General features: G+C 53.1%; 1 protein-coding gene across 1 annotated transcript in view; it reads right to left on the bottom strand.

The window, feature by feature from the left end:
* The window catches only part of GCN1 (GCN1 activator of EIF2AK4), a 77,469-nt gene that overhangs the window by 25,446 nt on the left and 39,730 nt on the right, over positions 1-12,293 (bottom strand). The window contains exons 34-37 of the mRNA XM_053279184.1: positions 11,350-11,596; positions 10,007-10,128; positions 8,560-8,674; positions 1,334-1,513 (exon numbers count right to left, since the gene is read on the bottom strand). Coding sequence (XP_053135159.1) covers positions 1,334-1,513; positions 8,560-8,674; positions 10,007-10,128; positions 11,350-11,596 — 664 coding nt within the window. The remainder of the gene's footprint in view (positions 1-1,333; positions 1,514-8,559; positions 8,675-10,006; positions 10,129-11,349; positions 11,597-12,293) is intronic.

Here is a 12,293-nt window from a genome sequence, read left to right on the forward strand (position 1 = left end):
CCAGGCTTCCATCCCATCTCGCCTTCCTTCTGCTCCAGAGATGTGAGGCTCCATTTCACCATCATATCTAGAAGCCCGAATTGTCCCCTTTGCTAAGCAGGGTCTGCCCTGGTTTGCATTTCAATGGGAGACTATATGTGAGCACTGTTTAAGATCCCTTAGGGGATGGGGCCGCTCTGGAAAGAGCCTCTGCATGCTTGCATGCAGAAGGTTCCAAGTTCTCTCCCTGGCAGCATCTTCAGGGCTGGGAGGCACTCCTGCCTGCAACTTAGGAGAAGCTGCTGCCTGTCTGTGTAGACAATACTGAGTTAGATGGACTAAGGGTCTGACTCAGTTTAAGGCAGTTTCCTATGTTGTCTAATCCCCTTCCTATGGCATTCTCAGCTAAGTGAGCACTATCACATCTTTGGGTAATGGATTCCCTAAATCGCGGGTTCTCAACCTTGGGTATCCAGCTCTTGCTGGACTACAACTCCCATCATCCCCAAAGGCCACTGTGGCTGGGGGTGGTGGGAGTTGTAGTCCAACAACAGCTGGGGACCCCGGATAGAGGCCCCCTGCCATAAGGTGATGATGCACAGAGCAAAGAAGCACTTCCTTTGACCAGCCTGAGACCTCCTGCTAACATCAACAGCAATCAAAGAAGCCACTTTACCAGCATCCCCCCGGCAAGAAGAGTCCACGGAAGGGTGGGGAACAGAATGCACCAGCAGCCCCACTTGGCTCCAGCTCTAAGCCAAATGGCCAAAGGAAACCCAAGATAAATCATCAGGTAATTCAGGATGGCCGGTACGAAAACAGTGGAGACCCCTCCCTACCCTGACTCTCAAAGGGGGGGAAGGTGTAGAAAGCCCTGGGTTGGGGGGAGGAGGAGGCGCAGGATCCCCACAAGGAAAAACAAACATAGCCGGTTTCTGCTGAGCAGAGAGGCCAGAAGGGGGTGGCGCCCTGCTCCCAGAGAAGGCTGCAAGTGCTGATATGGCGTGAAGAAGAACAGGGAGGAAAGACGGGTCTCAGGACGCCCTCCTTTCCCACGGAGGCAGAGGCAGCACACAGACGGCTCACCAGCTGGGCTCTGCCCCCACGACGGCTGCCTGGGGGCATGCCCACATCCCTCACCCCTGTCCATTCCCACCTGCAGTCTGAGAGAGCCTGCGGGTATTTGCCCCAACCTAGGGCCCCACGGTGATGCTTGCGATTCATCGTGGAGAATTCTTTTTACCATACAAGAGGATTCCTTGCACAGACAAGCCCGAGGCCCAGATCATTCTGCATTCGTGCCACAGGTGAGGATGGCGTCAGGGAGGATCCCAGAGGAAGCCCTCTTACCTACCTAAGATCTCCGGGTTCCTGATCACAGACCCAATCTGACGGAGCGCCTGCTGCCCAGCCTTCTGGACCTTCACATGGGAGTCGGTGAGCACCTCCGTGAGTTTCGGCACAATGTTTGGCAAGCAGGAAGAGAGTTGCTTGGGGGCGCAGTAGGCCATGGCGCCCAGCAGTTCCACAGACCCTGGCACAAGCAGGGCGGAAGTGAGCAAGAGACGCACGCAGGCAGAAGTCAAGGTCAGTTCAGTCATGCAAACCGTCTCAAAAGCGTGTGTGTGGGTGGGGGGAGAGATATGATCGAGGCAGAGTCAAGCAGAGCTTCTAAGCAATCACCAACAGACTACGACCATTCTGCTTTTTTAAAAAAGCTATGGTATGGAGATAAAATATCTTATACGGAGTTCAATGCAGTTGGGAAGCCTCCAGGATGGGAGGAAAGCCTTCTGGAGACAGTCCTCAAGTCTTGTAGTGAATGGCTACTAAGGTATAAGGGCTTTAGATAAATTCCTGGAGGACAGCTCTGTCAATGGCGACTAGGCTGTGGGCATGATGCCTCTCAATCCCATTTGCAGGGGAGCAACAGCAGCAGGAGAGAGGGCATGCTTGGTGAGGACCTCTTGCCTGTGGGCTTCCCAGAGGCATCTGGTGGGCCACTGTGTGAAACAGGATGCTGGACGAGGTAGGCCTTCTTGGGCCTGATCCAGCAGGGCTGTTTGTATGTTCTTAACAATAATGCATGCGTAATGTGGCTGGAGTGTGGCCTTTACAATGCAAGGACTAATACAGCCGTCTGCACTTCTCTGAGGCTTCCTAAGCAATTCACCGACGGCACCCAAGAGGAAAAGAGTCCTAGTCCAAAAACTAGGTGTCCCAGGGACACCAAAGCCTGCTGACTTTTCTTCACAAAAGCTAAACAGGCAAGGCAAGAGCCATGGATCGGTATCCGGATATAAAAGAACGGCCTTGTAAATGTAGACATGCTAGGCTATTTGTTCTTAAAGCATGTTGTGAGCCACCTTGAGTACAGTTTTGGAGGAAAGCAGATTATAAATAAATATCTTTTTAATAAACAGCAACTTGTCTGGCTGCCGGTAGTGAGCAAGAATCCCCTCTAGGAACCAGACAGCGAATCTTTACAATCCTTGGCTCTTTTTTCCATTTGGGGGCACAGAGGTGGGGGGGGGGGAGAGAGGAAAGCAGGCTACTAAAACATTTAAGTGGGCAAGTACTTTTGATGAAGCTAAGTGCCATGTGGTGCAAGGTTCGGAGTTATGCAGAATCATTTGCAAAGGAAAACAGCAAAGGGAGCTAATCCTCAACTGTGCAGAGCAGAGGTTCAGCCACACTCTTCTGGACACTTGTACAGGCATTTTGAACTGCACCTGCAACATCTGAATTGCACATACCCATGAGGACTAGAAAGGAGCGTTGGTTTCACTTACCGTGAAGGCTTCTTCTGGTTCTTGTTGCCAGGGACATCTCATGGGTTATCCCTCCCCACTAGCTCCGACACAGGACAGAAATCTGATTGGAAGAAACAGATAACACACGCCCACTCGGTGCTGAGGGGGATAACCCCGCTCCAGTTATTTCGGCCGACCCAACCCGTGAGTGAGACAAATACACATATATAATAACAGCAATCCACCATAGAACTTGAGATAACAGAAAAAACAGGAGGAACAATAGCATAAAATAGAAGACCAGTGAAGGTTGAAAACGTTCCTAACAGTACTTGCGCACATCTCCTCCTAACAGTACTTGTGAATAACACCCGCACCAGAAGAAAACTGAACCAACTAGGCAGGAACAGGCAGAAGGCGCCACCTGTGTGGGTCGAGATGACCCTGGCAACAAGAACCAGAAGAAGCCTTCACGGTAAGTGAAACCAACGCTCCTTTCTCGGTTCTTGTTGCCAGGGACATCTCATGGGACATACCACAGCTTGGCCAACTTGGGCGGGGACGCCCCACCTATTCCTGTGGAAGGACCCGCTGAAGGACCCTCCTGCCAAAAGCCGACTGGATGGTGGCACGTGGATCGATCTTATAGTGCCTGGTGAATGTCGATGGTGTTGACCAGGTAGCAGCCCTGCAAATGTCCTGCACTGGAGCATTGGAAGAAAAGGCCGCCGTAGCGGCTGCCACCCTGGTGGAATGTGCTGTAACGTGAGACGGAGGTGTCATGCGTTGAGCATCATAGGCCATCATAATACATGACCGAATCCAATGAGCGATCGTAGAGGAAGTCACGGCAGAGCCCATAGACCGTAGATTGAAGGACACGAACATCGCGTCTGTCTTCCGAAAAGATGCAGTCCTGCGAATGTAAGTCTTTAAGCACCTACACACGTCCAGTTTGTGCCAGAGCTTCATGCACTGGATGTGGACAAAAGGAGGGCAGGAATACGTCTTGAGACTGATGAAAAACAGACAATACCTTCGGATGTACGAAGGGGTCAAGAACAAGCCGCACCACCTCTTTTTGAAAAATGCAGAAGTACTTACCAATTGATAGAGCCCTTATCTCCGAAATTCATCTAGCCAAGGTTACTGCGACCAAGAAAGCCAGTTTATAAGACAAACTTTTCAGTGGAATAGTAGAAATTGGCTCGAAGGGAGGGTGTTGGAGGGCTCTCAAAACTACATGCAAATTCCATGACGGAAACCTGTGTACGACCGGAGGGGATATCAAGGTGACCCCTCTGAGAAATCTTCTTAGGTGAGGATCCGACTGGAGGGAAGAGTGTGAGACTCCGGATACGAGACCTATTAGAGAGGCCACTTGGCGCTTCAAAGTGTTTGGTCTCAGGCCCTTCTCCAATCCCTCCTGCAGAAACTGTAGTAAGTGTTTTAGGGTAGCAGTACCTCTAGGAACGGAGTGATGGAAGGACCAACATAGGAAAGCCTGCCAGGTACTCTGATATATCCGGTTGGTTGACAGTCTATGCGACGCTAACATCGTCCGTAGAACTCCTGGTGAGTATCCGAACTGGCTCAGCAGTCAGTCTCCATGCGGTCAGCCTTAACCAACTCGGGTTGGGGTGAAAAACGGGCCCTTGAGACAGGAGATCGTTGCTGACTAGAAGTTCCCACGGAGGATCTGTGGCGAGATGTAACAATTCTGCAAACCATGGCTGCCGGGGCCAAAACGGTGCTATGAGAATTACTTGGGGCCGCAACAGTTGTATTCTCCTTAGTACCCTGGCCAGCAGGGGCATCGGTGGGTATGCGAACAGCAGACCTTTTGGCCATGGACTTGAGAGAATGTCCACTGCTGCTGCCCCCTTGCAGGGGAATCTGGACATGACCTTTTCTAGCTGTGCGTTCTTTGGTGTCGCAAATAAGTCCATTATCGGGACGCCCATGCGTCTTGTGATTTGTTGGAATATCGCCGGACTGAGGCCCCATTCTGCTGGGTGGAGGTCTTCTCTGCTGAGCCAATCTGCCACCTGATTTAGTTCTCCTTTGAGATGATGCACTGATAGAGACTTGATGTTCGTCTCTGCCCAAGAGAGAAGTAGAATCGTCTCCTGATGTAGGGACCGGGACCGAGTCCCCCCTTGACGGTTCACATGGGCCTTTGCCGTGACATTGTCTGTTCTTATTAGGACGTGCTGGTTCTGCACTGTGGGTTGAAAAGCCTCCAGTGCCAAGCGAATGGCCCTGAGCTCTCTCCAATTTATACTGTTGCCACCTTTCGTTTTCGTCCTTGTGCAGAAAGTTGAAGGCAGTGCGCCCCCCAGCTCGTCTCTTGCATCCGTGGTTACTAACATCTTGGGGGGGGGGTCCAGGAACTCCCTCCCCTGAAAGAGATTGCCCGGGTTCAACCACCAATGAAGTGATTTCCGAAGCGGAGGTGGAAGGAATAGCCACAATTTTTTCTTCTTCGCTATGCTCTGCTGATGTGGGAGCAGAAACCACTGGAGCAGGCACAGGTGTAATCGTGCTCAAGGGACTACTTCTATCGCCGCCACCATAAGACCCAACAGCCTTGTTAGGGACGTGAGGAGGACTGATGGCGGTGTCTGGATGGCCCTTATTTCCTGTGTGATACTTGTGAAGTGATCCCATGGAAGAAAAAGACGATCCTCGACTGTATTTATCACCATGCCCAGATGACGAAGATGGTGGCTCGGTTTCAGTTGACTTTTCTGGTGGTTTGATGAAACCATGACATTCCAGCTCTGCCACTGTTAACGCTAGGTCTTGTTGCGCTTCCTGTAGAGTGTGCGATTGCACAAGCAAATCGTCCAGATATGCAAAAAGACGAACTCCGTGTAGCCAAAGATGCGCCACCAGAGGCGCCAAGACCTTTGTGAACACCCTGGGCACGGCGGACAAACCGAAGGGCAGTGCTGCGTACTGAAAATGGCGCCCTGTGTACTTGAAGCGAAGTAGCTTCCTGCTTTCGGGGTGTATGGGCACATGCAAGTACGCCTCCTTCAGGTCGATGGATGATAGGAAGTCCAGGTGATGTAGGGCTTCTGAAATTGACCTTAATGTCTCCATGCGGAAACGCTCTCTTCTGACCGACTTGTTCAGGAATTTTAAGTCCAGGACAGCCCTTTTTGATCCATCCTCTTTGGGGACGGTGAATAGAATAGAATAGACGCTGCCTCCCCCCTGATGGGAAGGGACTGGCTCCACCGCCCCGATTTCCAGCAGATGATGGATGGCTTGCATCATCTCGGCATGTTTCTGCCATGACCGAGATCGCGGGTTGGGAAGGAACCGGCGGGGAGAAGGGGTGTCCAACTCTATTCTGTAGCCGGCCTGTAACACTGTCAGAACCCAGGAATCTGTTATGGAAGATTCCCAGGCAGGAAGAAATTTTGTTAGATGTCCTCCCAGCTGCACTGTTTGGCAGTCATTGCTGGGGCTTCTGTTTAGCCTGGGTCGACTGCTGTCTGAAATTTCCTGTGCCCCTGTAAGGGAAACGCTGGCGACCCCAAGACCCTCTTTGTTGTCCAAGATCTCTGTTCCAGCCCCTAAAGGGCCGGAAACCCCGAAAGGGCTGAAATTGCTGAAAACTTTTCTTAAAAGGGGGGTCTCTCCTGCTTGCGTACTGCTGAGAGCATGGTCTTGTGCTTATCGCTCGACTCAACCAGTACATCTTTTAATGCTTCTTCGTCAAAGAGCGAAGGGGACAGCTTCGCCATATGACTTCACCATAGGGGACAGCTGTAAGGTTACCCTTGAAAGTGTTGTCCACTGTCCAATTTTTAAGCCACAAATGGCGCCTCCCTAAGTCGGAAGCCAATACCTGATGGAGTCCAGGGTGGCATCGGCTATAAAAGCCTGGGCTTTTTGCAGCGTAACCAGCTGCTGTCTCAACCTAATACTGTCAGACGGTGGGTCATTTAATAAGCCGTCTAGCCAGAGTAAGGAGGCCCTTGCGGCCATAGAGGCTGCTGCCGCCGCTCTGGTCGCCTGAGCTGAATTATCATGTGTGCGCTTAAAAGCCGACTCAGCTTTTTTGTCAGCCGGGTCTTTGAGGGTTACCTCGCCATCCGGTGGCACAAGGGAATTTGATACCAACTGCACGATTAGAGCATCTGTACAGGGTGTCTTAAATAATTCTGCAGCTGTTTCCTGAAAGGAATAAAAATGGTTAGATATCGCCAGGGGCTTCCTATTTGCTGCGGGAAGCTGCGACTCCTGTTTCACCACCTCTGCAAATAATTCTGGTAAGGGCAAAAGAATGTCTTTTGGCTTTGTTCTTGGAAAAACCCAGTCCCCTTTTTCGGTTGCGGGTTCAGGGTTTGTACTCTGTTGCAGCCCTATAGTCTTTATAATTCTGGACATGAGAGGATTGAAATCCTCAGCCATAAACAGCCTTTGGGATACAGAAGCATTGTCATTATCCTCTCCCCCTGACCAGTCTCCATCTTCCCTGTCTGGAAGCTCTGGGTCTTGTGGTAAAGAGCCCATTCCAGCCCCGGCATCCTTCCCGTCAGATAACGGGGGTTGTAAGGGATTCCCGCCAGGTTTTCCTATAGGCCTGGGATTAAGTGGCTTAGGGTCCCCAGAATCCTGGTCAGATATATCCGAGGAATGTGGCCCACCCTTATGATGGTCGGTCTTTTCAACTCTGAGATGTTTTGTTTTGGCCTTGGCCTTTTTAGGGTGGGGGGAGTGGAGTCACTAGAGGACACACTGTCAGAGGGGGATGGTTCCCTCTTCCTCCTTTTATGGGGCTTTTTGTCTCTCTTAATCGGCCTGACTTGATAGATGGTATCTATGATGGCATTTTTAAACCATGCCTGCCGGTCAGGTGGTTGCCTGCATTTTTAAACCATGCCTGCCGCCATCTTGCGTCTGATTCGGTCCTGGGTCTCCGCTATGGCCCTAATCTCACCCGAGTAGGGAGGCGGATTGGTGAACGGTAGCCGCGAAAAAACAATCTCCTGGGAGTGGGGCGGACCCGCACTCCTATCGGCTGCATGCCAGGCCGCTGACGAACGGGTCTCGCGGCCCAAAGGCAGGAGACTCAGCGCGGACCCGGGAGCGAGCGGCGCAGGCGGCTCTAAGGCAGCCGTCACTGTCGCGGCAGCAGGTGGCTGTTCAGGGGCCGCTATTGGGAGCGGGGCGTTGGAGATCGTCACGTTGGCATCCGGGCCTGCTTCCAAAGAAGCGGCTCGTGGCGGGGCTGAAGTTCCAAGGGCTTTGGAACACCCCGGTCCGAAGCGGGCTTGTTTTGCTCCTCTGGGCACTAAAACTGTTCTCCCTCTATGCCCCCACTCCATGCAACACGAAGAAGGAGGAGGGGAAAGGGGGGGGGAGGCGGGAGAAAGGACAACAGATAAAGCTGTGAGTTATTTAACTTTAAAAAATATATATATATAGTGAAAAGAGGTTGAAGAGAAAGAGTGTGGACACGACCGAAAAACAAGAATTGAGAAATACACGGAGAAGTAAGAATCTGCTGCCGGAGCTAAGGTGAGGACAGAAAGAACTGGGGCGGGGTTATCCCCCTCAGCACCGAGTGGGCGTGTGTTATCTGTTTCTTCCAATCAGATTTCTGTCCTGTGTCGGAGCTAGTGGGGAGGGATAACCCATGAGATGTCCCTGGCAACAAGAACCGAGAAACGTTATTTTTAAAAACAAAACAGAGAATATCCAGTTCCAGCCTGCTGTAGCTTTCACCTCCAGAATGAAAGCATTTCCTGGATGAGGCCTGACATATAAGATGTTGGGATCGCTTTCTAGAGTCCAGGAATGTTCTTACCAGCCTTGGTTCTCCAGGACTCTTCCTCGAGCGCAGCCAGCAGCGAGGGCAGCACCAGCTTCACGCCATGGGCACTCAGGTTGCTCATCACTGCCTTGGCACAGTCGTCGGCAGCCTCAAAGAGAGAAAAACACCCCACTGATGCATCTCTCTTGACTTCCTCCAAGTGCTAACGGTCAAGCACAGCTTTGATTTGGAGTCCAAGCCTATCAAGGGCAGGGTGTATGGGAGGGGCACACCAAGGGATAGCCAAGCTAGTCCTAAGCAGGAACTGTCATTCTCCTCTGGAGTAACAAGGCAGCCTGGACCGGGAGGTTCTGCCTTCAGGAGGCAAGGCCCAGCTCAATTGTCTGGGTGTATTTTGCTTTAAAATATGGTTTTATTGCTACCGCTTGAGGAATATCATTCCAATTGAAAAGCGGGTTACAAATGCTCAAAACAAACATTTGACATTTGAAGACACTATATTCACAGGAGAGCTCACTGCCTGTTTTGGGACCACACCGTAGCAGATGCTGGGTGTGTGGGGCAGGGGGCTTCCAGCACACAACCATGAGACCCTCCCAGCACCCAGCCTGGCTTCCCTGGGGCTTAAGGTGGGCACACTCCTCATGGCTGGCTTGACCCTGCTCCATCCCACGGCTCCGTGGAGCCCTCCCTGGTTCTGATGGGATCTGCAGGAGCCTCTGGGCCGTAGAGCTGGACTGAGCTTGGGTTCAAGCTCTCTTGCACAAAAGCAGTGCAGATCAGGAGGGATGAGCCCTTCTTGGCCTGCCTTCTTCCCTGAAGCTTCGGATTAAGGGCCCTGACCCTCACAACTGCATCCGTTAAGAGCCACCCTCAAAAATGGATGCCGACAGCCACAGTTCTGGACCCCCCACCAGAAATCAGTAGCCAAGCAAGGCCACAAGTGTCGAAACCAACAACTAGGCGAACCAAGAACACAACAGAGTGTACATATATATGTACGAGTGAATGAGTGTGTGTCTGTTCCACACCCCTCGGGCACAGGAGGTGGGCCCTGGGGGAAGAGGCTGGCCCTGGACAGCAGGAAGCAGGACCCCTGCTTCCAGGAGGAGCTCTGGCATCTTCGAGCCGAAGGGAGGTGGAGAATCCCAGTCCAGATCGCCTGCCTACCTCGAGGGGGGAGCCGTGGAAGGAAAACGTAAACTAGCAGAGACTCCCCAGATCTCCTGGCAGGCATCTTTCCCAGGGGGCCCCTCTGCAGGTCCCTGGGAGTGAATGGAGGACCTTCTGGGTGCAGGCATGTGCTGTACCACTGAGCAATGCCATCTCCCCACCCCCACCCAGAACCCCCTACCTGCAGAAGCAGCCCCAATGTGTGTGTGGTTTTCCCACTTGTAAAATGGGGAAGGCGGCAAGGTGGACACACACACACACCCCGTTGAAACCAGGCTGCCACCTGCGAGTGCCAGGGGCCCCTTACCTCCCGGACGTACTGATTCCCGTCTCCGAAGCACAGCAGCAGGTGGGGCAACACGTGGACCACGTAGGGCTCAAAGAGCTTCCCGAGCATGGTGCAGAGCATCTCAAAGGCAAGGAGGGCCCCTGGGGAGGCAGGGAGGGGCGGTCAGGGCAGGAGGGGAAACGCCTCGCTGGAACCGATCTGGGCCGAGGGGACGGGGCTCTGCTTCAGCCACTTCCTCGCCACCCAGCCTGGGGACTTGGGACGGAAAACCAGCCCGTTTGCAGGCAATGGCGGAACCCAGTGGAGCCAGGGCCACTGCCTGTGCCGGTCCTGAAGCACTGGGAAACCCAAAGCGGCAGAAGATCAGGGCAACGGAGCTGCCCCTAAGCCTGACTAGATTTCTCAAGGGCGGAAGTACATCCTGAACACATTTTTTTTTAAAGCCTAATTGTTCTGAAATTGGGCTGTGTCCAGAATGCCATTTTGGGGTGGCAAGCATGCAACTGAAATTGCACGACACCCACAACTTTAGGGGGCAAGTCCTGGATGCCCCACAAGAGTGGGCGCTTTCAACTGAGTGCCAGAAGCGAGAGTCAACATGCACTGGGTCCAGGACTCCTTGGTCACAACCATGTCAGGGATGAAAACCTTCAAGAAGGAACTAGGGATGTGCACGGAACCACCGGCGGTCCCCTTAAGAGGTTCCCTTTAAGGAGTAGGGAGGGTGCTCTTCCCCGCACCCCACGGCCCATTTGCCCTGCCGGCGCTGTCTTTAAAAACGGCCCCGAAGGGCGGCAGCGCACCGCCTTGCCGCCTCAGTGCATGTCGGACCAGAAGTGCCCGGGGCGGCAAGGAGGTATAAGCTGCCTCCCCGCAGGGCCATTTTTAAAAACACCACCAGCAGGGGAAATGCGGTGGGAGGGGTAAGAGTACCCTCCCTGCTCCTTAAAGGTAACCCTCCCCCGCTGCACTGGCCGAACCGCCAGTCCTTCCGTAACCGGTTCGTGCACATCCCTGGAGGGAAGAGCAACAGCAGCAAACACAGGGACATAGGAAGCTGCCGTATCCTGAGTCAGACCAAGGGTCCATCTAGCTCAGTGTTGTCTACCCTGACTGGCAGCAGCTCTCCGAGATTTCAGGCAGGAGTCTCTCCCAAACCTACCTGGAGATGCTGCCAGGGAGTGAACCGGGGACCTCCTGCCTGCAGGCCAAGCAGATGCTCTTCCACAGAGCTGCGGCTCCATCATCCCCTACAGGAATATCTGACCGCGCTCACATAGAATCTCCCCTCCGGATGCAAAGCGAGACAGGCCCTGCTCAGCCAAGGGGACAATTCACGCTCCCCCCTGCCCTCCATTCACCTTCTCGCCGCCGGAAGTTCTTCTTGTCCTGGATGGCATCGGTCAGCGTGGCCATCATTTCCTGCTGCTTGAGGGAGAGGATGCCCAGGCCCTTCACCAAGCCAGCAAGGCCATAGGCGGCCCCTTTCCGTTCGGCGTACTTATCCGACTCCAGCAGCAGCTGCAGCAGCTTCTGTATCATTCCTCCGGTGTCCTCTTTGACTGCAGGCACCAGAGGCGGGAGGCAGCTGGCCACAGACTCCTGGACCTGCGGGAACCACCACCGGCAGCCTCACAAAGACGCCCTGAACCCACCTCCTCCTCAGCTTCCACCCACTGGCACTTCTCTTTCTGAATTAACCCCAGTACATTTGTAAGGAGCGCTTTACTAGTCAGAAGCAAGAAAAGTAGACGATGTGATAATTGCTCCAACTTAATTTAGCTCCACACAGAGATGGCTGGAAGACCCTGGCCCCACCAATACCGACTTGGTCTCAGAATTTTGCTCTTTTTGCTTCAATTTAAGATCTTCTGGAGCCATAAATGAATGCAACACTGAGTAGCATACTTGAGATTACACCACTCTGCTTAAAATGCTGCGGCCATTTGGGTCCCTCACTGCAATCCCTGGCATCTGGACTGCTTCATCGAATGCCAGCATGGTGTAGTGGCTGGGACTGGGGAGCGAGATCTGGATTCAAATCCTCCCCAGTCCTGGAGGTCACTGGATGACCCCAGGCCAGTCACCACTTTTCAACCTAACCTCCCTCATAGGGTTGCTGTGAGCAGGAGAGGAAGCGAACCATGCACGCCACACTCAGAGCTCCTTAAAGGAAGGGTGGGGCGAGAGATTGATACCAAGGACCAAAGGGGGGATTCTCCACCCAACTGAGGCAAAAGCTGGCCTCTCTACCTGGGCTTTTGGGGGGCATTTTCTGCTTGTTTTTGAACTAAGTGCCTGCTCT

This window comes from Hemicordylus capensis, chromosome 15 (genome assembly GCF_027244095.1).
Source record: "Hemicordylus capensis ecotype Gifberg chromosome 15, rHemCap1.1.pri, whole genome shotgun sequence".
NCBI classification, from domain to species: Eukaryota; Metazoa; Chordata; class Lepidosauria; order Squamata; family Cordylidae; genus Hemicordylus; species Hemicordylus capensis.